The 27,678-nt window shown below is 32.8% G+C and overlaps 1 protein-coding gene and 1 pseudogene across 1 annotated transcript in view; one reads left to right on the top strand and one right to left on the bottom strand.

Annotated features, from left to right (window-relative positions):
- The window catches only part of MARCHF11 (membrane associated ring-CH-type finger 11), a 160,098-nt gene that overhangs the window by 117,446 nt on the left and 14,974 nt on the right, over window positions 1-27,678 (top strand). The window contains exon 3 of the mRNA XM_051969866.1: window positions 8,946-9,138. Within this exon, the coding sequence (XP_051825826.1) occupies window positions 8,946-9,138 (193 nt within the window). The remainder of the gene's footprint in view (window positions 1-8,945; window positions 9,139-27,678) is intronic.
- Window positions 20,358-21,735, bottom strand: LOC127543644 (heterogeneous nuclear ribonucleoprotein D-like; annotated as a pseudogene).

Here is a 27,678-nt window from a genome sequence, read left to right as displayed (position 1 = left end):
AGTTTTTCTGAGTATCCTGCTCATCATTTTTTATAGAAAATAATATTGCATCATAATCGCATACCATAGTTTATTAGACCATTTTCCAGTGGATGGCTATCCCTTTAATTTCCAATTCTTTGCCCTGAGAATAGAGCTGTTATAAATATTTTTGTACATATATCTTTTCCATTTTTTTTCCTTTTTAACCTCATTTGGGATACAAGACTAATAGTGGTGTTTTTGGGTCAAAAACTATGCCCTTTGGGTATAGTTCATATATTTTAACCATTTATCAGTTGGGAAATAGCTCTTATTTTTTATAAATTTGACTCACTTCCTTTTACATTTGAGAAATAAGGCCAATCATCAGTTAAATTTCAAAATTCTTTTCATAATTACTGTTGCTAATTGTATTATTTCCTTTCTGTTTATTCTCTCTCTACTTTTACCCTGATCCTGCTCAAAAATGTTTTGCTTCTGACCACTCCCTCCTCCAATTTATCCTCCTTTTTATTCCCTTTCCCTTTTTTGTATCCTTTTTCCCTCCTATTTTCCTGCAGGAGTAAAATAGAGTTCTATGCCCATATTGAGTGTGCATGTTATTTCCTCTTTGAGTCACTTTTGATGAGAGAAGGTTATTTATTTCTTCTCCTTTTCCCCTCTTCCTCTATCATAAAAGCTTTTTCTTGCCTCTTTTATGGTAGATAATTTACATCATTACATTTTTCCCTTTCCCTTTCTCCTAAGACATTCCTCTCTTACCCCTGAGATACTTTTTAGATATTATCCTTTCATATTCAACTCAACACCTGTCCCCCCAACACTCTCTCTCTCTCTCTCTCTCTCTCTCTCTCTCTCTCTCTCTCCATATATATATATATATATATAATTTAGCATATTACATACGCTTCTTCCAATTGCCACAATAATGAGAAAGTTCTTACAAGTATCATTCTCCCATGTAGAAATGTAAACAGATTAACCTATATTAATTTAAGTCTGCTATGATTTTCTTTTTCTGATTATCTTATGCTTCTCCTGAGTCCTGTATTTAAAAATCAGAATTTATATTCAGTTCTAGTCTTTTCATCATGAATATTTGAAACTTTTTATTTCATTGAATGTTCATATTTTTCTTGAAGAATTATTTTTAATTTTATCAGGTAAGTGATTCTTGATTGTAATTCCAGATCCATTGCTCTCCAGAATATAATATTTCAAACCATTCAGTCCATTAACATAGAAGCTGCTAAATCTTGTGTTCTCCTAAGTGTGACTCTATTATACTTGAATTGTTTCTTTCTGGATGCTTACAATTTTTCCCCTTGACCTGGGAGTTCCAGAATTTGATTATAACATTCATAGGAGTTTTCATCTTAGAATCTCTTTCAGGAGGTGATCAATGGATTCTTTCAGTTTCTATTTTAGCCTCTGGTATTAGAATGTCAGGGAAGTTTGATAATTTCTTTAAAAAATCATGTTTAGGTTTTTAATCCCGGCTTTCAGGTAGACCAATAATTTTAAAAATAATCTCTTCTAGGTCTATTTTCCATGTTGTTTTTCAAATGAAATTTCATATTGTTTTCTATTTTTTCATTCTTATGGTTTTGTTTCATTGTTTCTTGATTTCTCATAAAGTCATTTGCTTCCATTTGCTCAATTCTAATTTTTCAGGAATTATTTTCCTGAGTGAGCTTTTGTACCTTCTTTGCCATTTGGCCATTTTTGCTTTTTAAGGCATACTTCTCATTAGCTTTTTGAATTTCCTTTTGTATCACTCGCATTTCTCTTCCCAGTTTTTCTTGTACCTCATTTACTTGATTTTCAGAAATTTCTTTAAGCTCTTTCATGGCCTGAGACCGATTCTTATTTTTCTTGGAGGTTTTGGATGTAGGAGCTTTGACTCTGTGACCTTCTTCTGAGTGTATATTTTGATCTTGTTACCATAATAATTTTCTATATTCCCCAGCCTATTATTTGACTTTTAATTCTTTGTTAAAGTAGGACTTTGCTTCCAGGGTGGAGGGTTAAATGGCCAAAGCTTCAGGAGTTTTCTGCAACTATTTTCTGAAGTTCTTCTAGGGACAGAGTATGGGCAACTCAAAGAGTCCTGCCTTGGTGCCAGCAAAGAGGCACCTGAAATCCCCCTCTAACCAGCCTTAAGCTGGTGGGATTTGAGGGAGCTTGGGAGAGTCTCTACTTTCAATCCACCATATTTGTTCTGCTTCAGAAATCTTAGCCTTCTGAAAGGTGGGGCAAAGGGGAGAAAAATGGAAACATGAAAACCATTTAGCAGTCTAGGATGGAGAGAGAGTAGAGAGAACTTAGAACAAGGTGGTTATATGGAAAGAAAGGAAGAAATTCAAGAAGCATCTTAAAAGGAGAGCCATTAGACGTCTTTATGTAGAAGATGAAGGAAGGAAGACAGGTTTGGAGTCTGAGAGATTGGTAATGATAGTGTAGTGCCCCTTGTCCTGCCTGTCCTCCCCCAGCAGGTTCAGTTGGCATGAAGGTGAGCCAGATGCTGGACGTGTTTGATGGAGAGGCCATAATCCTCATTTCTCATTTTAGTGTAGGTGTAGATATGCTCTGTTCCTTATAAATAGCCATGATCCTATTGGGGAAAATAATATTTCCCACCTGCTCCTCTGCTGGTAAAGGAAGTATAACAGAAATGAGGAATTGGAAAGGAAAATGATTTGGGGAGAATATATTTTATTTTGGACATCTTTAATATATAATGATGAAAAATCCAAATGGAAATTACCATGGATTGGAAAATACAGCGGGAGCCAATGAATAAAAGAAGTTAGGACCCAATGATGAAACTCTGGAAAACACCCATTATTTAAGAGCTGGAAAAAGGAAAGTTAAAGTAGGATAAAACCCAAGAACTTTTTAATAGTGGTGTTAAAGAAATCAAGAGGGGGAAAGGAAATATAGTTTTAACCTTTATTCCCACCAAAAATATTTAATAAATATTTTTAAAGGTGGGTAATGCTCAAGAACTAAGTTTGAGCAGCCCCTCCTACCCTTGTTGCTATGATTTAAAAAATTCTTGAAGCCTCAGTTTCCTTATCTATAAAATAAGAATAATAATGTAATTGTTGCATCACAGGATCATTCTATTGAGAGCAATCTGTAAGCCACAAAGTACAATGTCTATGATGATGATGAGGAGGATGATGATGATGATGATTTGTCTTGTACTTCATATCCTGAACAGAATTCTGATGAGTGAGAAACTGTCCACAAACTACTCTTACTTTTCCCCTAAACACTATCTCATTATGCGCTGGGAGCACGGAGAAAGAGCTGGTGAATCTAATTTCTCTGGGAAGTAATATTTAATGAAAATTAGAATAATTCTTTGAAGTTGTTTCATTCCTGGATAAGAATAATAAAATTTTTCAGCATCAGACATGCACATAACAAAGATCAGTTAATTAAAATGAATTTGTTATCTATCACACATTTCTAAATTAGATTGACCTGGCTATACCTGTTGGAAAATATATCAATTTGTGAGCATCAGTTATTTCTCTGGTGTTGCTATTAAAGCATTCACTAAGTGAGGTAACTTGAAAATTAGTGAAATCAGTTACCTCTAACAAAACAATATTAATTCCTAACATTTGCCCAGTACTTTTTTGTGCCAGGCACTGTGCTAAGTGCTTTCCATTGAAAGGAGGAACTGCCCTTTTCACTTGCTCTCTCTTTAAGCTCAGAAACATTAATTCTGATGAAAAGTGGTAGATTTTGTGGGACTATAAAATAGCAATAAATATTTCAGTATGTAAAAAAAGAAATATTGATAATTACTTACAAAGTTGTTGTTCCTCTCCATCTTTTATTTTTTTATGTCTCTGAAGAGATGCAAATATATTTTAATGTCAAAACACACTAATGTTTAGCAGTTTATAAATTCTGTGCAGGAAGGTAGTATAGATGCTTTAGTTTCAAAATTTAGAAGATTCCTACAGACATCTCAAAACTTAATCACTGGGGCAGAGAAGAAAACCCTAGGAAGGTTAGTCACTATTTTGTTAGGGATTGCCAGTGTGTTACGAAAAAAAAAACCCCACCAATTCAAGGCACTTCCAATAGACTTGTGATAGAAAGTATTCAGAGAGAGAGAACTATGGAGACTGAATGTGGATCAAAGCATAGTATTTTCACATTTTTGGTAGTGGTGTTTGTTTCTTTTTTTCTTTATCTATTTTATTTTCTTTTTTGATCTTATTTTTCTTGTGCAACCTGATGAATATGGAAATATATTTTAGAAGATTTGCACATGTTTACCCTATATTGGATTGCTTTATGTGTTGGGGAGGGGAAGCAGACAGGGAAGGAGGGAGAAAAATTGGGAACACAAGGTTTTGCAAAGGTGAATGTTAAAACTATCTTTGCATGTATTTGAAAAAATAAAAAAAAGAGTTATTCCACCAAGATGATATCTATGTTCATAAAAGAAAGTCATCTTGGTAGGATTCAGATTTATTTGTATTTCTTTCTATAATTATAAGACTTCTCTGTCTAGCTTGTCAATGAACTCCTGCTAATCTTTAGGAACCTACCAGATTCAGTTCATCTTCTTTGTACATTCTAATAACAGAAACTGAAACTAAGAGATATAAGAGGTCTCGGAAACCGTATGATCTAATTCAGAACTGAAAAATAATCATTTGTAGACCAACTCCAACAAAGGAGTATGAAGCTTTCTGCTTTAAGGTCCTACTTCCTCAGTTGTTCTTGTTCAGTTGTGTCTGACTCTTCATAATTTCCATCTTGGGTTTTCTTGGCAGAGATACTGGAGTGATTTGCTATTTTCTTTTCTAGTTCATTTTTATATAGATGAAGAATTGAGCGAAGTTAGGTGAAGTGACTTGGCCCAGATCACAGAGTTTATAAGTGTCTGAGGCTAGATTTGAACTCATGAAGATGAGTTATCCTGATTTCAAACCCAGCGTTCCATCTATCCACCATACCTCTAAAGAAATAGCCCATTTTCATTTTTAATAGCTCTTGTTATCAGGGAAACTTTCTCTTAGATTAAACCTGTTTCTCTGCATCTTCTGCTCTTTACAGAATTTATGATTTTAAGGTCCAACCTGAACAACTTTAAAGCCTAATCCATGGAACAGTCCTTCAAATATTTACCATTGTTGATGTCTAATTCTTTGAACTACTTTGAAGTACTACTACTACTATTACTACTACTACTAATAATAATAATAAATGTTAATAATACCAGCTAGCTCTTATATAGTGGTCCAACATTTGTAAATAATTTTCTATAATTTCATTTGATTCTCACAACAACCCTATGAGGTAGGTACCATTTTACAAATTAGAAAGCTGAAGTTGAGTAACTTATTTGCTCAGGATCACACAACTAGTAATTGACCTAGTTAGGATGGAAATTCAAGTCTTCTTTATCTTTCAATTGTTCTTTATATTGTCACAAACTCAAAATGATCTCTCACTATCCTGGTGTCCTACACAAATATAATGCATGTGTATCAATGCTCAAATCATGGAAAATAGGAAAGTCAACAACTTGGTTGTGAATTTTACACATTCTGTCCTTAATAGATTTTTTTAAAACCCACAATAAAAAAACAAAACAAAAAAAAAAAAAAAACTAAATCTTGCTGCAGTGAAAACTAATTCTTTGCCATAAAAATAGTTGACCTTTCTATAGTATTTTGTGAGTTACAAAACACTTTAAAAAGTTATCTCATCTGATACTTGCAATTCTGTGAAGTAGAAAGAGTCTAAGATATTATACTCATGTTATATTTGATAAAGCTGTGGCCTAGAATTCTTAGTGACTAGTCCCATGTTATATAGTGAGTAAATGTCAAGATGTATCTTGAACTCTGTCTCTGTGACTCCAAATGCAATGTTTTTTCTGCATAGAATTTTAGAATTGCATGAAACCTTACAGATAAACTAATGCAACTTTCTCTCTCATTTTCTAAATGAGAAAACAAAGGCCCAGAACTTTGGTGACTTGCCTAAAATGCTAGTCTTCTTTGAATGAATCCAGTTTATTTTCTATTACGTTCATCTCTTTTATTAAAACAGAAAACATAATGCATTTGCATATAAAAACAAATTTAATTCAAATTCTCCAAAGCAGTGTGATGAAAAAAAGTTTATTGTTATAAATATTTTTTAAAAATTAACACATAATAGTCCTTTAAAATAATCTTTATTCCTATCTTTTTGAGAAAGTTTATGTGTTTGCAGACATGAAATACTTTCATGGGGTGGACATGAATACTTTCATTACAGGAATGGTTATTCTAGTTAGTATGCCATACTCCCAATCATATAATATTTCAAACAGAATTTTTACTATTTTCCAGGTTCCCAAGGAGGATTGGAAAGTTGTAATTGGTAAAGTAAAAATACTAAGTTTTGTTCTTTAACCTATTATGCTTACAGAGCCTTAAAAAACCCAATGTCTTTCATCTCAAGAAATGAATATTTTTATTAAAAATTGACTATAATACTATTACTAGACTTACCTAAAATTAGTACAATTATATTTATGCCTTGTTGGAATTTTAATATTTTTAAAGCAATGGCTCAATAAAATAAGATTGTTATAATATGAAGTATTACAAAATGCTCTTAGCAATATAATTTTTAAAAAATCATTTCATACATATACACATATCTCATCGAAGTTAGAAGCCCTGTTTCTATTCCCCCCTCACCCTCCTACCTCTGTCTCTTATAACTATTCCTTTATGTAAATGTATATATTATATATACACATACTTTTGTGTATAATTTCTATTTTTTTAAACAAGACCTGAGGGGTAGCTAGTGGGTGCAGTGGATAGAGCACCAGCTCTGAAGTCAAGAGGACCTGAGTTCAAGTCTGGCCTTAGACCCATAACATTTCTTAGCTGTGTGACCCTGGGCAGTTGCCTCAATTGCCTCAACAAAAAATAAATTTAAAAAAAACCAAATAAACAAGACCTGTGATTTCATCAGTGTAGAGAAAAAAGTTCTTCCACCAATACAAATGGACTAGTCTGAATTTTAAATGATTTGACTTTTGTATGTGTTAGTCCTTAAATCTAGGTCTTCCTAGCTCTGAGAATGGTTCTTTGTCCATTGTGTCATAGTGCTTTTCACATACGAATACACACAGGTATATGTATGTGAATAATGTGGGATGTTCCAGCAAATTCTAGGGAAGTCAAACCTACAACAAACACACTCAGTTGTAAAGGTGAGTAGTATATTTAATAGAAATTCAGATGGTTCTAACTTCTTTCAAGGGGTGAGTCTTAAAATACTCACTTTTTAAACAAGTAAAGTTTACTTGAAACATTAATTCTTTTGAAAGGCTCTTGTTATATAGCAACACAAATTGCTATATATAGAATGGGGTAAGATTATGGATTTAGGGATTTTCATAGACTACTGTCAAATCAGAATAGCAATTATAATTTTGGTTCTGTCTCATTTTGGCAAAAATGAAAACATGACTAAAAATTCAGAGTGAATGGTGCTTTGCACAGATTCTTGATCATTTATGCTATTATTTCTGGCAAATGCTGTTGCTAAAAGCATGAATATTATTTTTTTCATTGAAATCTCCTTTTAACTAGCTGTGGTGAGCTAGCTATACATATAATCCTTGCTTTTGTTAGGCTGGAACTTATAGATCCTTTGCGTTCAGGGGCTCTGAATTGTGATAGGGTTAAAGCTGTTCAAATACTAAGTACGGCGCCAAAATGGGGAACTCTTTATAACAAGAGTGGCCAATGAGCTGCATAAAGAAGGAGCTCAGATCAGAAATGGAGCAGGCCACAGCTTCTGTGCTGATTAGCAGTGGAGAGAATATGAACTTTTAATTTGGACAAAAAGTCTCCAAAAAAAGGGGCAAGAGAAGGAAAAAGAAGGAATGCAAAAAAACCTCTATTATTAATACAACTTTAATGTTTTAATCATCATCCAATACTTACAAATTTTAAATACTTTTGCAATATTTGCCCAGCTGGTCTTCATAAATATGTCAAATATTATATCTTTGATTACATTGGGTTGCAGAAAATCAGAATAAATCTATACTTGATAAGAGTTTTAAGACTGTCATTTTGTTTTCTATAAAAGAGTATTTTGCAAATACTTTTTATGAAGTAAATAAGATTCCCTGAAAAATTGCAAATGTCTTCCTTCTACCCTACCTCCCCCCAGCCAGCTGCCCCAAACTTTTTAACATAAAATTGTGTGTTATCAAAAAGTTGTGACATTTTTTCCTAGTATAAAATTAGGCTTAGTTTCCTTTTTATCTTACTCAAAATATGCCCAAATTCTTTTTGTTACAGTGTTTTTCCAAAGTCTTATTATTGACTCTGCCTCAGTGCTTTTTTGTATTATGTCTATATTGCAACCTCCAAAGTTTTTTGTGGTCAAATTATTTGGGAAATACTGCATTACTGTTCCATGGCTGATCCAGTGAAGTTTATTCCTATAATTTTTCTTTTTCAAATAGAAAGCAAAAAGGGGCATGGGCATTTTGTCTTCTAGCCAAGCATTTTGAGAAAAGCAAGATAAAGTGCAAATATTGAAGCACTCATGCATCTTCATAGTAGTTAATTTCATGCATATGTGAAAGATAATAGATGTGATTCCCAGATGCTAAATATTTCTGAGCTATTGCTATATGGTAGTACTATCTGGGGCATAATGAAATTAACTCCTGCAGACTGGTAAATTACTGAAAATAATGAAGTTGAAGAAATTCATTCATCTTAATCAATTTATGTATTTCCATTCTAATCTTGATGAAACAGCATAGTACATTTGGAAACCAAATGTATTGACAATAGTTTTTTCAAGACGAATATACAACCGAAAATGTTTTTTTGTTTGTTTGTTTGTTTTTGGTAATAAACAGATTTTTTTTTCCTTACATGACTCTGTTTTTCTTTTAGTGGCAGAGCATTTCTATAACATTGGTTGAGAAAGTTCAGATGATTGCTGTAATCCTAGGATCACTGTTCTTAATAGCAAGTGTGACTTGGCTTCTGTGGTCAGCCTTCAGCCCCTATGCGGTATGGCAAAGGAAGGACATCCTCTTTCAAATATGCTATGGGATGTATGGTTTTATGGATCTAGTGTGCATAGGTAAGATTATGACATCAAACTTTGAAAACTGTCATTAATATATTTGTTATTCTCTTTTTGTAAATTCTGTCTACAGCAGTGTGATATAATTCATGTTTTCTTGATTCTTCAGATCATTAACTTATTTGAGAGTGGTGGAGGGGAAGCAGAAATTTTTAAAAATAAAATTCAGCATTTTTTTACATGTAATTGGGAAAAGTAAAATATTATTAATGTAAAACTTAAAAAAATTAAAATGAATTAATATAGCCTCCCCCCCCAAAAAAAATTAGATCAAATAGTTTCCTAAATTCCTCCTTCCCATCCCACTCCTTTGAAAAAAAATTTTTTTTTCAGAAAAATTTGCCTGTTTTACCTGTTTTGGAAATAAAGGGTTAAGAAAGTTGAAGAAATCATTACATAAATGGATGATATTAGGACAAGGATTTCCATTGTGAAATAGCAGTGGATAGTGACATCTTTCATGTTTGATAATGCTTTAACTGATGTGAATGGGAGGATGATACTATTTAGGGAGACAATGGGATTGATTCTCCTAGGGCATTAAGCTACTCTCAAAAATTATTGGACACCCTAGGAAATATTTATTACCCCTTCAAGCCACAAGGTACTATTTAGTAAATTAAATGGCTTGGTAAAGAATGAAATTGAAACTTTTGGCAAAAATGAGACTTTAAATGGCTACCTGTAGTTTTCAGTGATGCAAGTTTGATTCCTCTCAATGTGGCCACAAAGATAACTGATTTGATAATGGAAAGCATATATAATTAACATTTTTAGAGCTATGATATAGCTGTAAATTAAGAAGTTTAGAAAGTGAGTTGCATTAACCTTTTCAGGTCTCTTACATTACAATTTCCATTCAAGCTTCATTTTAACTAATGGATAAGTTATAAACTGAACAGTCATTACCTGAACAACTCAATTATCCCTTGCATGAATTACTGCATTTTGTTTTCAGTAGAGAACAACTGAATTGACTGGACAGTTTATAGAATCATTTTGTTAGAAAAGAATTAGTCCTGTTGAACCACACCAGTATTTTAAAGAATTATTGCTGGTTCAAATAGGAAATAATATACATAATAGGAGTATAGAAATCTATTTTACCATGCAGGATAATAAGAGCAGAATGTGATATGGGAAGGGGGGAAGTAACAAAACACTTTAGAAGTTAGACAGGGTGAAAGAAGAGAGAATCAATGTGAGGAAATACAATAAGCAATAATAATTGTTAAAAAAAAAGAATTATTGCCTATTGCTATTGGTAAGAAAATATAGCTTAAATTTAAGCTTTTTCTTCCCCCAAACCTCCAAATAAGAATTTTATTCAGTTTTTGACTGTTCTTAGAATCCTGAAAACTAATTAGTTTCATGGGTAAGAAAATATTTTTTATATTTGATAATTTTAAAAATATTATTTCTTGTGATATAAAGATAAAAATTTTTGGTTGTTCTAACAAAACATTTTAATTCCTGAATTCAGCATTTAAATATTTTGAATGTTAAATCATAACAACAAATAATTTTAACTAATGTAAAAGAAGCGTTATGCTTCATAAAGTTTTTAACAATTGTTTGAAAGCATGGTTTGCTAAGTAATCAATGTAAGCAATTACTGTCTTTTTGTTAAATCTTTTGGGAGTTAACATTTTCATTAATTCAGTATTTTTCATATTGGTAAGTGCTTTCCAATATCTTTTGATGAATTGATTCATACATCATCACTAAATCATTCCTAAACTACTGAAAAATATGAAAGAATTCACATTAAAAAATGTTGCTTAGTTCACATAGCAGCCTCATAAATCTGTGTAAATTACTTCAAAAGAATATGAGCCTCTTAGAAGTATATTCAAGGCCATTCATTTATTCAACAGTTATTTTACATCTCATATATGTCCAAGACACCATTCTAAGTACCATGGGAGATTCAAAAATAAATAAGGAAAGATATTAATAATTAATAATAGCAATTAAAATTTTATGTGATGCCGATTACTATGTGCTTTACAATTTTTATCTAATTTGGTCTTCACCACAACCTGGGAAATCGGTGCGATTATTATTATTATCACTATTATTCTCATTTTACAGATGACGAAACAGAGCTTAAGTGACTTTCCTGGGGTCACATAACTAGTAAGTGTCTGTATTGCAAATTCATAGGATCATAGATTCGAAGCTCAAAGGTGGTTTTCTGTTTGGAGGCATGTTGGTTGGTGGTGTGGATTTCACCACGTTTCTCCTTAGAGGGGAAGTGGATGTAGATAGGTCTCCACTAAAGTGCTGAAGTACTTGCTACAGATCTTTTCTATCTTGTGATTCTGGTAATGACTAGGAAGAAGCCAGTCAATCAATAAACATGTATTAAGTACTAAAGAAGTCTGCTTTTTGAGACATGGTTTAGTATGTCTAAGCAATACACAAAATCATGTATCTATAAACAATTTTGTTAAAGTAGCTAATGATTCTTATTTATTACATTTTTTGTTGATCTGTTTCATTTGAGGTTTTCTTGGTAAAGATGCTGGAGTGGTTTGCCATTTTCTTGCTGGAGTGGTTTGCCATTTTCTTCAGTTCATTTTACAGTTGAGGAACTGAGGGAAATAGGGTTAAGTGTCTTTCCCATGGTCACATAGCTAGTAGGTGTTTGAGGTTGGATTTGAATTCTTTTCTCCTGAGCTGGTGCTCAATTTCCCAGTTTCATCAACTGTGAGCTACATCCCATGTGGGATCTCATGACTGAATGTGTAGCAAATTATGATTTATTATCAATAAATCTTTGATTTTTATGCCTATTTTATATACCTATATACCCAGGGACCCATAAAAATCCCTCAGGCAAATAGGGGTCGTGAGTGGAAAAAGTTTAAGAAGCCCTGCTCTATTCACGGTGACACCTTGCTGCCTTAATTATATTAATAATCTTTGAAAATAATCTTTTGAAACTTGTGAAACATAAGAAAACTTCCTTGACCCAAGAAGCCATTTTCCTTTTAATATTCTAAAGTTCCACAAAGTGAATATAGAAGTTGATTGACAAGTTATTTTCCATTTTTTCCTGAGTATCAGACAAATACAAATGAGTTTCAACTTCAGCATGGGGATTTAGGTCATCTATAAGTAAAAAGCTCCTGACAGTGAGGGTTATCACAGAAATTATAGAGTGAAGTTAAACCTTCTGACTCTTTGGAGGTCTTGGGGAAAAATGGAGTGCTATCAGTTTATATGGGTGTGGGAAACTGCATTAAGTTTTATCTACAGTGTCAAGATACTAATTAGCCTCTTAAACACTTTCTTTGTGGCTCATATACATGAAACGTAAATGTTCAAACCATAACATCCTCTAGTTAGCTAATAAATGAGTTATCAACTTTAGAGCAAAATATATAAAAGCAATTTAATTTCTTTTTTTAAAAAAGCTAGCCACTTAAATAGGAATTTGATTATGTGTTTTCATGATGAACATATTCTGATTAGTTAGGACTTTGTTAAATATTTAATGATGTGCCTATTCACCTTTTCCATTGTTTGACTTTCTCTTGATATTAATTTATTGGTGGAAGTGTCAGGGGTCTAGATATTATGGGATTGAAATAGATAGCTAGATAGATTGATAAATAGATAAATGGCTCAATAAACTATGTTATCTGGTTCCTATAAATGGGTTTGCATTTTCTAAATGGCAATAGAAGTCTGTGTTCCAAGAGAAATGATTAAAGTAAGAATGAGCTCAACAGTTTCTGGAGAAGGGTATTCAAGGTTAGAGAGTAATTGCAAGGAGGTAGAGGAGAGATAATCCATAAAAGGCAGCAAGCCTCTTCAGCAGATGGCCTTTTTCTGTTACTAACCTTTCTTATGATACTTCTATGGATTAGGTTCAAATTCAATCTCTGAGCTATTTTTATAGCATACTACTTTATCAATTATACTTCACTGCTAAAATAATGGAAATGTAAAGAAATATAATTTTATATTATATTTGGAGGCTCTTTTTAATATTTAAATAGGTAGCATTCAGACTGTGGTCATGCAGAAAGAAACCAATATAAAAGATTTAAATCACTACAAACATTGCAGCCCAATGGCAGTAATTTAAAAAGAAGTAATAACCAAAATTTCTTGTGCTGGATTCCTTTTAAGAAGATTTTTATTATGTACAAATGAAGATTAGCAAACTGAGGAATAAATTGAAGGGAATATACAGACTTGAAGGTATGGTAACACTTTCAGCCCTAGTTTTCCTTCTTAATATCCTATTTGTCACATGCTACAGAATAAACTGTCGTTACACATGACTGAAGTAGCAAAGCATTTTGCTACAGGATGAATGCACTTATAATACTATTCAATTTAATAAATTTAGGCATTATTAAATGCCTACTATGTGCAAGAACATTATGTCCCAGTCACTGAGCCCTCATAATTTAAAATGAAAAACACTTTTTGCTCTCAAAAGAGATTCTGTTCTACTATGGGTTAAATGGTGGGATACCTATGTATAAAGTTAAGTAAATGTAAGGTAATTTGAGAACAGAAAGGACATTAACATTTGGGACAATCGATCTGAACCTTGAAAAAAGCTTATAATTCTAAGAGGCTTAGGTTAAAAAGTGCTATATCCCAGGCATAAGACACAGAGATGGGAATTGATAGATTATGGTTGGGGAACAATTGGCAGTCACTTTGGCAGGAACATAAACTCTGCAAAAGGGGAATGAGATGACATAAGTCTGGAAAAGCTGAGGAATTTGTTGCATAGAAGGGAATCACTGAAGATTTTTAGTGGGAGGTATGTGAATATAGATAGTGTAAAAAAGATTACCTGAGGTTTTAGGCCAGATCTTGTGATGTAGAGATCCATTTGCACCCCAGAAGGGGACTGAGTGTGGATCACAATATAGTATTTTCATCTTTTTTTGCTATTGTTTGCTTGCATTTTGTTTTCTTTTTCAGGTTTTTTTCTTTTTTGAGCTGATTTTTCTTGTGCGACATGTTTAACATATATTTAACATATTGCTTACCATCTAGGGGAGGGAGTGGGGAGAAGGGAGGGAGAAAAAAAAAACTGGGAATACAAGGTTTTTCAAGGGTGAGTGTTGAAGACTATCTATGCATGTGTTTTGAAAATAAAAGTTTTATTTAAAAAAAAAGATTATCCAAGCCTTAGAAAATCATGTTGCTAGCAATGCTCTGGATTGACCAGACAGAAACAGGGAGACCACAATTGAGGCTGAGTCATCAAAATATAAGGTAATGAGATTTTGAAGCTAGTGGGGAAAAGGAGAATGGAGGAGGGAGAATTGTAGATATGGAAGACTTGGCTTCCAATTGGTTGTGGGATTTCAGAGTGGGAGAAGAGTCATCAAGGTAGAAAACCTGGGTAGCTGAAAGGATGTTGCTACCCTCCACAAAAATAGAGAACTTTGGAAGAGTGAAGATAATTGAATTCTCTTAGGAACATGTTGAACTTGAGATATCAGTAGACCATTTAGTTGGAGATATTAAGTTGGTTATACAGAGTAGGGATTCAAGAAAGAAATTAGGGCTATATATATGGAAGTCATTATATAGAATAACTTAACTGATGGGAATAGGTGAGGCATCAAAGGAGGAAGTATGGTGAGAGAAGAGGCACTAGAACAGAGTCTTGGAAGATACCAATGTTTAGAAGACAGCAGTACATGAAATTGATGATAGAATATCAATAGATTGAAGGGAAGCCTTAAGACAATTCACTTTAGTTCAGTTAAATAAACATTCATTAGGTGCCTACTATATGCTGGGCATTACACCAAGTCCTAGGGATAAAAAAGAGGCAGTCTAATGGACAAGAAAACATGCAAATATATACAAAGTAAGCAATATACAGGATATATAGGAAATAACTATCAATGAAAGGGATTAGGGAAGATTGTGTGTATAAGGTGGGATTTTATTTGGTACTTACAGGAAGTCAGAGAGGTCAATAGTGGGAGTGGAGTAGGAAAAGTATTCCAGCTATGGGGGTCATCCATTTGTGGAACAGCTAGGAGGCTAATGTCACTAGATCAAAGGGTATGTGTTGGGAACCAAAATGTAAAAATACTGGAAAGTAGGAGGGGGCTTGATAATGAAGGGCTTTGAATGCTAAACAAAGCATTTTGTATTTTCTTCTGGAGGCAACAGGAAACCGCTGGAGTTTATAGAGTGATGGAGCAACCAGATAAGGATTTTAAGAAAAGAACTTGAGTGTCTGAATAGAGAATGGATTGGAGTGGGGAGATTTGAGGAAGCTCTACTGTGAAGTCATGGAGATGTATACCAATGTAGTAGCAGAAGGGGGCACTTTTGAGAAATGTTGCAAAGGTGAAATTGGATATGGAGGTTGAGAAATAGTAAAGGATTCCATGTGATTCCTAAGTTGCAAGTTTGAGGAACTGGAAAAGATAGTGTTATCTTCTACAATAATAAGGAAAGATAGGGAGATAGGGAGGATTTAGCCAGAAAGATGATGAGTTTGATTTTGGAAATACTGTGTTTAAGATGTCTTCTGGACTTCTGTTTTGAGATGTCTGAAAGGCAATTGGAGATTGGAGACCAGCAGCGATGTTAGGGCAGGAAAAGTTGATTTGAGAATCATCAACATAAAGATGATAATTAATTCATAGGAGCTAATGAGATCACCAAGTGGAATATTACAGAGGGAGAACAGAAGAGTACCCAGGGCAAAACTTTGAGAGATACCTATGTTAGAGGGCATGATATGGAGAAGAATCCATCAAAGGAAACAGAAAAGGAGCATTCAAGTAGGCTGAGAAAATGATGTTTCTAAAACCTGAGGAGAAGAGAGAATGATCAATGGTATCAAAGAGAATGAAGTTTAAGAAAAGGCTGTTGGATTTGGAAATTAAGAAATCATTAGTCACTTTGGAAAGAACAGTTTCAGTGTAGTGGTAAGATTGAAAGCCAGATTTTAAAGGGTTAAGAAGAGAATGAGAGGAAAGAAGTGACGACATTTCTTTCAAGTGTCAAAAGCAGCCGAAAGGGCAAATCGCATGATGACCTAACATAGGCTGCTGAATTTAGCAGAAGAGATTAGTCATGAGTATGTAATGTTGTTTCAGCATTTGTTTAATGCACACATACACATGCACACAATACACATATATTATGTATACTCACATGTATACAGATATAAATACTGTTTTGTGATCTGCTTTACCAGCAGTTTTAAATTCATCTAGTCCTTTTTGCAGCTAATGAATAAAATGACATATTGATTCAGGAGCAATAACTATGAAGTAAGAACAATAACAGTGTTTGCTCCTTTCCTAATTGGTGTCATAATTAATGTCTGGAAAATATTTTGATTCCCTCTGAGACTCTGAGAAAGAATAATTATTGCTATACAATTAAATATCTTGGATTAAAAATTTTTTTTAAATAACTTTTTATTGACAGAACCCATGCCAGGGTAATTTTTTACAGCATTATCCCTTGCACTCACTTCTGTTCCTATTTTTCCCCTCCCTCCCTCCACCCCCTCCCCCAGATGGCAAGCAATCCTTTACATGTTGAATAGGTTACATTATATCCTAGATACAATATATGTGTGCAGAACCGAACAGTTCTCTTGTTGCACAGGGAGAATTAGATTCAGAAGGTATAAATAACCCAGGAAGAAAAACAAAAATGCAAATAGTTTACATTCACATCCCAGTGTAAATGGGTGTAGCTTTCTTTGGGTATAGCTGCTTCTGTCCATCCTTGATCAATTGAAACTGAATTAGCTCTCTTTTGGATTAAAATTTTGAAATTTGAAAATTTAAAATTAAAATTAAAAATTTGAAATTTGAAAAAAATGGAAGCTTTAAAATGTGTCTTTTATTAGTGATTCATGTAAAATTACTTGGTTTTCTTTAAGAATTTCTAAAAATCATGTATCCATTTTTGCATGAAATCATTTTATTTTATGAATATAAGACTTGCCACATTGGGATCAGCCTTTATGGTTCAATAAAGATATGTTGTGGGAACTTATAGTTGCTGTCCTTGAAATCTTCAAAGGTTAGGAATACTACAAACATCTTTTTTTTTTTTGAAGTTATTGGCTGCTCTTTTATTTTTAATACAATTTATTTTATTTTCAATTCCAATTTTTTTCCTTTCTACTTTCCCTCCTCTACCCATTGAGAAAACAAGAAAAACAAATCCTTCTACGGAAGAGAGCAGATAAAGAAGCAGAAAAAGAAAAAAAGAAGATATGTTTCTTTTTTCATGGAAAAATAACCTTTAGTTACAGTACAAAACTATTCACAAGTTCATGGGATTTGCTTTAATGATTTTTCTTAAAAACTTTCCATAATTCTTCTAACTTTCCAAATAAGTATTCCGGTAGGATATCTGTTTATGGTTTGGCAGTGTCTGTGACATAATGCACTATTTTGGGTAAAATTCATTTACTCCCAATTCTATGGTGAAAATGCTTGATCATATTAATCTTTGATCCACTTTCAATGGATATGGAAATATCCAAATCGAGTTATATTTATTCAATTCAAATGTCAGATAATCATAGGAGGTTTTTTTGTTGTTATTTTTATAAATGAGTTCAAATCATTTTGTCAACCCATGAAGTTTTTAAACATACCTTATTTTTATGGATCTTCTTAAAAATAAAAGTCAAGGCGTCTATGGCCTGATAGAAACAGTTTAAGTTATTCACAACATTTTGAATTAACTTCTCATTACAAAGTTCCAAAGAATGCACTTGGGAGACAAATGTTACTTAACTACATTTTATAACCTGTTATTTTAAACATGAACAGGAATCCCTAACATAAGGAATTAGGCAACTAAAGCAAAGTTTGCTGTTCCTGATAAAAGACTACTGCTTCTCCCCACTATCCATGACTCTTTAGAAAATAAACTGCACCTCAATTATTGCTTATTTAATATTATGTCTTCACAGAGATACTTAGTGTCAAAAACAGAAAAAAAGTTAAAATAATTTATTCTTTTTTTCTTTTCTTCATTCATTTTAAACCTAAATACAAAATAGAAAAAGAAAAAAAATCCATTGCTATGTGTGCAGCAGAACACATGAGAGAATTCAAAATATAAAGCAATAAATCTCGATTTCAAGAAATTCTATATGATAAATATTACACATTGTGTTCAGTCAGATCTGTCCATCTTTTCTTTGCTGATTTTCTTTTTTTCTTTACTGTGTACTTTTTGCTTTATTCCTTCCTGGATTCCTGAAGGCTACTTTTTTTTAAGTGAAAAGAGAGAGAGAGAAAGAAAGGAAGATGTGTAGGTAAACCCACATACACACATATGATAAATGTTCATATACACACATACATATACATAGATAACTATAATTATATACATATCTACACACACACACATTTACATGCATCTATGTAAGGACCTTAAGTCCTTTGTTTCTTTAAAGGTGCATAACTTCTTCCTTCATAAGCCCAAGTTTTTCCATCTTTTTCTAACTCTGCCAACTCAAAATTTCCTATACCACACAATATTCCAACCTTTATATTGTCTTGTTATTTTAGTAGTCTAAAATAATATTGATTAATAAGGCTAACATATAGTGGATTTTCCCTATTTTTCTGTTTTGATTAAATCTATTTTATCTTTGATTTTGACCCAGAGTATGATTACTACCCTTGTTTTTTTTAAAAATACAAATTATACTTCTAATCTTTACTTTATGTTTATATCTCTTATTTTCTATTCCTCCTGACTCCTCTGCTTTACTTCTATCCACAACTTAGTTCCTTCTATTACTTAACCTATCTCTCCCCCCAATCAGAACCTTCCCTTATCCTCTTCTCCCACATTTATGCCTTGCCCTCTTGTTTCTCTGAAGATTTTTATAGCCATATATATATATTGTATTCCCTCTTGATCCCATCTTGTCTATATACACACCCTTCAACACTCCCTATGCTATTACTTTCTTATCCTCTTATTTCTTTATAAATTTAGAATACTTTTATTCCCTTCTAACTGTTTGTTTTTCTCTTTTTAACCCAGATCTGATATAAGTAGAGTTCTCTCTAAAAATACCTCCCTTATCCTCTCCTCCCTCCCTATTCCCTTTCTAAATTTAGAAGACTTTTATACCTTTGTGTGTGCGTGTATGTGTATGTATGCATGCATATATATGTGTATGTATAGTTCCTTTTTTAACCCATTCTCAATTCAAAACTACCAGTCCTTTTCCTTCATCTAATTCCTCTGTGACATTCTTCCTCTTTCATCTCATTTGCATGATTTTTTTTTACCTTTTTCTCAATGATTTTGTTTTTTAGAATTATATCATACTTAGCTCTGCCCTCATCTTGCTTTTGACCAACCAATATGACAGTCTTAGACATATGCTTACATTTCCAAGTATAAAAAATAAAGTTTATTCCTATTGAGTCCCTTATAATTAGTCTTTGATATTTATCTTACAGTTCTCTTGGATCTTGGTATTTTTCTATTAATTTTTCTATTAAGTTTCAAGTCTTTTTGCAGCAGAATCCTGAAAGTCTGGCAATACATTGAATGTTTTTTTTTTTCCCATTCAAGAATATGCTTAACTTTGCTGGATATGATATTTTCAGTCTCAAACTCAGTTCTTTTTGCATATATGTATATATATATATACATATATATATATATATGTGTATATATATATATATATATATATATATATATATATATATTATATATATATATATATATATATATAAAGTGTTCTAAGACCCATGGTCTTCTAATATAGTTGCTTCTAGATCTTATGTGATTCTAATTGTGGCTCTGCCATATTTGATTTTTTTTCTTAATGCTCATAATATTTTCTTCTTAACATGGAGGTTTTAAAATTTGGATATGATATTCCTGTGCGTTTTCCTAATAGGATTTCTTTCTGTTGGTTATTTGTGAATTTTTTCCTATTTCTACTTTTCCCTTTTGTTCTAACACTACAGGACAATTATCTTTAATTTTTTCTTGTATTATTGTATCAAGATTCTTTTTTTTTATTGTAGCTTTCACATATTCCAATTACTCTTATGTTTTCTCTTGCTCTATTCTCCAGAACAGTTGTTTTTCTTATTTTTTTCATTTTTTATATCTAATTTCATTTATCTCATTTTACTCAATTTTTCATTCATCATAAAGTTTTTCTTGGTCTCTTATAACTTTGTTGGCTTTTGTCCAATTCTAATTTTCAAGAAGTTGTTCTCTTTTTAAAGATTCTAGATGTCCTTTTTCAGATAAATGATTTTTTCCCCATAATCATCTTGTTTTTCTTGGGTTGTACTTATTTTTAAAATATTTTTCTTCAGTCTCTCTCATTTGGTTTTTTAAAAGTTCTTTTGTGAATTCTTTTTGGGCAGGTAAACTTTTGATATTACTCTTTTGGGTAGGAGAGGTTTTTTTTTCCTTCACTCTCCTCTTGAGAAGATGAACTACATAACAATTTCTCTGTTGGGTTCTTTCTCCTTTGCTTGTTCTTTTTGTTTTTAGCTGTATGTTATTGTAGTCACATCTCTTCATGATCACTACCCTTGTTTTTTTTTCCCCATAAATTCTACTCTGCCATCTTCTAAAATCCTCTCCCCAAAATAATTTATTTTTGTGAATAATTTATCATGAAATTTTACAAATGAAATTTCTATAGAACCAAATTCACATTTTTCCCAACAGATGGCAAAAGATAACATAAAAATTATATTTTAAAAACCCCTACAGGCATCTTTATATAATTGGATGCAACTGTGTCATGTACACTAAAAGTCTTTTCTAAATACTCATTTCAGATCTATTGAAGACCACTTTCAATTCAGTGTCGTCATTCTGCAAGATAAATTGCTGCATCATTTGCAACTATTTCTCCACACCCTTCTTTAACATAGTGGGTAATTTTTTCTTTCAGTGTGCTTTGTTTACCTCAGCCATGACCTCTGGTGCCATCGTGGCCACTAACCACAATGCCCCTTTTGGTTGTTTCTCTTGCTTCCTGTATGCCTTTTGGGGCTGTGAAATTTTGATTTCACACTTTCCAGAACCAATATAAATAGCTGTTTTCTAACAAATTCTTCATTGATTATCTTTGTATATGATAAAAACAGAATCTTCTTTCACTTATTATTATTGTCCATAGGAAGTTCAATATTCTCAATCTTTTCAAATGGTCTAAAATATTCTTTGATTTGTTCTTTAGATGTATTTGTGCCCTGTTTACCCACACATACTTTTTTGAGGAACTCTTTTCCTTTTAAAGCATTAACACTTTGAGGGACTTGCTATCTTGCCATTCAGTTTGTTTTCTTTGAGTTCCAGGACCTCATCAACACTGGCAGCATCTTTGAAAAGCACAAATGCAAATCCCTTTGGTCTTCCAGTGACTGGATCTGTTTTAATTGTGCAGTCTCCAGATTCTTCAAAATGAGACAGGTACTCAATTAGATCTTTCTTGCTCATATCCCAGTTTAGCCCTTTATTAGACATTTTATTGTCATCCTGCTGGTTCTTGCTGATGTTGATTTTGGAGAAACCAGTGAACTTGATATTTCTGTATTCATTCATGTCCTTCATGGTGGTAGGTTTGTCAGCTAGGAGCAGATGGCAGGGAAAATGATTTGTTGTATGAAGTTATTTTTAAAATGGCTGCAGAAGAGAACAATATATGTTTCAATAAGTACTCTTAAGTCCATCATCTAAGTCATCCTCTCTCTGGAGGGGATAGCATGTTTCATCATGAGTCTTTTGATTGGTGATTATGTTCATCAGAGTTAAGTCTTTCAAAGTATTTTGTGCATATAATGTTATTGTTATTGTATGCATAGTTATTTTTGCTCTGTTCATTTCACTGTACATCAGCTCAGACAAGTTTTCCCAGGTTTTTCTGAAATCATCTACTTCAGCATTTCTTACATACAGTAGTATTCCATCATATTCATATAAGGTAACTTGTTCAACTATTCCCCAATTGATGGGTACATCCTTATTTTCTAATTCTTCACTACCTTAAAAAGAATGCTATAAGTACATTTTGTAAATATATATCTTTTTCCTTTATTTTTAAGGCAGATATTAATTGTGGTATTTCAGGGTATAGTTTCAAATTACTTTCCAGAGTGATTACACCAATTCGTAGCTCTACCAACAGTTCAGCAGTGTACCTGTTTCCCCCCAGCCTCTCCAGCATTTGTCGGTTTTTTTTTTTTTTGGTCAATTTAGGCAATCTGATTAGTGTGAAGTAGTATCTCAGACTTGTTTTACTTTATTTCTTTAAATTATTAGTGATTTAGAGTAGTAATATCACACTCAAATAGAAATGAAGAGCCACCATACCATATATAAGGATTTCTGTAGATTAAATGTTGATTTAGAAAACCACATATTAACATCATTTAGCTTCTATTATATTTTATTTGTATTGAAACATATTTCTAAATGATATTTTAATCTGGTTCAAATTGCACATGGGCAATGAGTTTGATACTTATAATTTGGAGCATTTTTTCATATAGATATTTATAACTTAAATATTTTTTCTCTGAATTGTCTATTCATATTTTTTGACCATTTATCAGCTGTGGAATGACTCTTAATTTGTTTTAATTCAGTTCTCTATTTCAGAAATGAAACATATATCAGAGAAACTTGCTGCAAAGATTTTCTTCTAATTTCCTGCTTCTCTTCTAATTGGTGTCTATGTGTATATGTGTGTGTATGTATATATATATATATATGTGTGTGTGTGTGTGTGTGTGTGTGTGTGTGTGTGTGTGTATGAAAACTTATAGAATTTTATTTAATCAAAAGTGTTTATTTTACCTCCTGTGAATTTATCTCTTGGTTTGGTCATGACCACTTCCTCTATCCACAAATGTAAATGGTAATTCCTTCCATGTCCCTCCAATTTGCTTAAGATAACTCTCCAAATATCTTGATTTCCCTTAGAAAAAATTTTGGCTCTATTTTCTTTGCCTTTATCTCAACTGTTTATATATATATTTCAGTTTGTGCCATGTGATATGTGAGACTCAGAATTAGGGGACATGAGCTTTATTTCCTAATTCATCACTCACTAGAATTAAAAACCTGTGGAAATCATTTTGTGCTTTGTATCTGAGTTCCTTGTCTATAAAAAAGATGGGGTTGGAATAAATGCTCTCTTTCTAGTGCTACATTTCTATGACTCTATGAAAATGCTTGGGAGTAATGAATTCTCTGCATTTACAACCTCTCTTTTTATTTGTCCTAAACTGACTTTAAGCTTTAAGGAGGCTCCCTTTGTTAGTATCCTCTGGAAATTAAAGAACCTAGACTTCTTCACTTTATCTCTAGCCTTCACAGTTTTATAGATTTTGACCATATCCTCTTTCAGATTTCTATTGAGACTAAAGAACTATAATCCCTTTTTTGCCCATATTTATACAGCTTCTGCTATCCTCTTTTTTTGTATATATAAATTATCACAGTTACCTGTAAAACTTTTTTGGGGGGGCAGAGGCAATTGGGGTTAAGTGACTTGCCCAAGGTCCCACAGCCAGGAATTGTTAAGTGTCTGAGGCCAGATTTGAACTCAGGTCCTCTTGATTTCAGGGCTGGTGCTCTATCCACTGAACCACCTAACTGCCCTGTAAAACATTTTTTAACATTTGTTTTTAAAACTTTGCATTACAGATTCTCTTCCTTCTCTTCCCATATTTCCATGCACACAGTTTCATAAAAGTCATCTTGCTGTTATTCTCTTGCTTGTTTATCCTTCTCTATTTCTCTGCTAACTTCCTGAAGATGCACTGACCACAATTCCTCAACACTATTCCATCTACAGACATACCATAGTTTTATACAAGGATAGAATTTTTTTTTTTGCTTTTTTTGCTGAGGCATTTGGGGTTAAGTAACTTGCCCAGGGTCACACAGCTAGGAAGAGTGTTAAGTGTCTGAGGTCAGATAAGGATAGAATATTCTTTGTCTAGAAAATTAGTTAGCCAAGCACTGCTAGGCTGAGCCCAGAAGGCACCATTCTTTCTCCTTTTGCCTTAAGTTCCTTGCTTTGACATTGTTTGTCATCTCCATAGGGGAATTAGGTCCATCGTTGTCCAATTTCATTTTAACTTAAGTTAACTAAAGAACAGTTCTACTTGTTTAAGAACAGTTCTGTATCTAAAGTTCTGTATCTAAAGAACAGTTCCAATTTAAGAGGAGAGCCTAAGCTGGGTGGGTGGGGGAAAGTAAAATGCTTCCCAGAATGCATAAATGAATCAGGTATGGAACAGGAAGATTTATTCTGACATAGAAAAGGAATGCTAAGCAATAATAAGTTATGGGATGATCATAATCAGTTAGCAGGTTAATATATGTCTCCTTTGGGCTTTTGCGCCAGAACTGCTCATTTGCTGTTTTCCATATCAGTTCTATTAAATATAACCTGAAGAATGCCAAAAGATCTCTTTAATCTTTTTGGTGGCTTCTCTCTCTGTGGGTAATTCTATCTTGGTGGGTCTGCTGCCATTGTCACTGAGTCTGTTTCTGTGGCTGATTTTTCGGGATGATGGAAAATAGGAGATGCCTTTTAAGATTCACCGGGTTTCACCAAGAAAAAGAAGTCAGAGGTAGCTCTATTCCAGTCATAGGCCCATGTATTTATGTGCTGGAAGAGTTGAGCTCATAAAGTGATCTTTATACTCTGTATACCTATTCCTATACAGTAGGAATTTCCTATTTGGCGTGTCCTCAGTTCTGTAGACAGTGAAAATTGTCTTCATGATCATTAGGCTATAGAGTATCTATACCAGCTCAGAAGAAGGAGTGCAAAGATGTGACACCTGATATAACCAAAGGTTCTTCTTCTTTTTATTTTTAATACATTTATTAACAGAATATTCAAGAAATAATCTATAATAACTCTTCTAGGTCATAATCTATGGTTCGTTTTTTATGTTTAAGTACTATATAACTGGAAAATTTTTCAAGAATCGTCTCATTTTTCGGACCTAAATAAACTGTGTTAAAATACTTCAAATAACTAAATGAGAGAGATATTCAAAGACAGAGTTCATCAATAAAATTTTACAATAATGTGTTTATAAGGTTGAAAGTAATCTTTAAAACTCTTTGAGTGTCGATGTCCAAAAGAACAAGAAATGTTCTAATACTAAAGTCTATGAATTAAAGTCTAGCCTAACTAGATAGAGAAGCATCTTGAAGAGGCCTTCCCTTCTTGAGAGAAGGAAGAAAGACAGGAAACAAATATTTATCAAGTGTCTTCTATGTGTCTGGCACTATGCTAAGTGCTTTACAAATATTATCTCATTTGGTCCTCACAATAGCTTCTGGATATTAGGTGCTGCTATTATCCTCATTTTATATTTGAGGAAACTGAGTCAGAAGTTAAGTATCTTTCTTATAATCATATAGTTGTTTTGAACTCTGATCTTCCTGCATTCAGGTACAACATTCTATTAACTGCTCTATCTAGCAGCCTTTAAGGATTTAGTTTCACCTTGTTTCATAGACACATATTGTTGTCTTACTTAGGAATAGTAGAAATTCACATATGGCTAGGTCAATAATCATTACCTTCTGAAAAACAACAATTATACATGAATTTATTAAATACAAATAACAAAATAGATAACTCATTTCTTTATGAGATCTTTTTATGAGCAGATTTTATAATTTCTAAACCTACAGTATTATTACCCGGCATTCATGAAATAAGTCTTAACAGCTTATCATTACTCTAAGCAAGGTGACCAATTCATTAAGAACTTTCTGATCTTTATCACTCCAACTTAGCTGAGTTTTTGTTACAACAATTGCTGCTGTTATTCTTTCCCATCTTGCTCTCAACTCCTATATTAGAGTGTTGTTTCCCATAAAAAATCCCAGCACTTCCTTGAGCTTTGTTCTCCCTCAGTAGCTGCATATTTATGCCATTGCTTACTTAGTCTCCACTTTATGCTCTGTTAATGTAGCTTAAATTGATTGGACATTCAGTTCATTTGGCAAAGATGTAAAGTCTAAATACTTATAGACCGTGAAGATAAAAGGTGGAAGGAAATCAGCACTGAATATGAAGCTCTGCATGACCTTGAAGAGCATATTTGAAAAAACCTCTAGGAATTCTGTTCAATTTAACAAGCATTTGTTAAATGCTTACTATGTATGAAGCATTGTAAATTGGAGATACAAAGCTGAAAGTTCAATAGACCTTCTCCTTAAAATGGTAGCCTTCTCTGGTACTGATATAAGCAATATATTTGAAGAGAGAAAAAGTAGAAGTGACTGGCCATGGAACATAAGATGTACATTTGCAGGTAAGGTTAACTGTGTTTTCAAAGCTTCACAGAAAACAAACACGAATAAAGGGGCAGATTGATTTATTATTTAATTCTAATCAGTTTAGAGTTTATTAAGCACTGTGTACTAGGCACTGGTTTAGATACTGGAGATTCAAAGACATAAACAAAATAACCTCTGTTGTTAAGATTAATATTATACCAGGGAGCAAGATGGGAAGCATCTATCCAGGGAATAAAATGAAAAAAAAAACCCAACAACATGCAAAACAATTGCAAAGTAATTTTAATTTAGGCGTAGAGGAAAAAGTACAGAGATGAGAGATGGAACACAAGCATTAGTCAGTGGTATAGTTTGGTTGAATCATAGAAGTATAAGAGGAAGTCTTGTAAAATCAGTGTAGAACAGTGAAAGTGTGTAGGATTTTGAATGACAAAAAGGGGTTTGTTATTAAGATCTGAAGGAAAGTTAATGTGATGGTGACAGTTTAACCTGCCTGGAATATAACAACCTCCTATTTTATCCTCTGTTACTAATGAAGAGAAAGAAGCTATAAATTTATGACTTTACAAAGAAGAACGAGATCATCAATCCTGATGAGTTCCCACACCAATAATGGAAGAGAATGAATTCTACTTTGTCCCTGTTAAACTTGAAATATCTATAAAGAATTCAGATGAAGATGTCCAGCAAAGAGTTGTAGAGTTTAGGAAAGAGATGAGGGCCAGACATGGAATTTTGTTTAGAAATTGTGACTGAAGCTTTGGTGAGATCACCAAAAGAAAGGAAGAGTTTATGACCTAAGATAGATACAGTATTGGGGGGGGGAGTATTTAGTAGTAAAAGGATGATATTTGATAACTATAGAGAAAATAATGGTTTCTAAACCATGACCCTTAAGCACCTCACAATTTTTTTATGATATATCATAGGCCATCTAGAACAATCCCTTTTATAGATTAGAAAATTAAGACCTAGGTAGAGCAAGTTTTGTGTCAAAGGCCAGACAGAACTATGAAAGTTAAACTTTCTACTTCAATATAATACAATGCAAATAATAGTCCACTTTGATTATCTGAACTATCAGTGGAATGGTAAAGTTAGGAGGGTAAAGAAGAGAATCTAATCATCATTCAATTTGATTTTAGTACTTCTCACATTAGAATGTAAATGTGTATGGTCTTCAGGGAATTTAATTTAAATCAAAGTATTAATCTACAT

Source organism: Antechinus flavipes, chromosome 1 (assembly GCF_016432865.1).
Source record: "Antechinus flavipes isolate AdamAnt ecotype Samford, QLD, Australia chromosome 1, AdamAnt_v2, whole genome shotgun sequence".
Classification (NCBI taxonomy): domain Eukaryota; kingdom Metazoa; phylum Chordata; class Mammalia; order Dasyuromorphia; family Dasyuridae; genus Antechinus; species Antechinus flavipes.
Note: the sequence above shows the minus strand (reverse complement) of the source record. Positions and strands in the feature narration are given on the sequence as shown.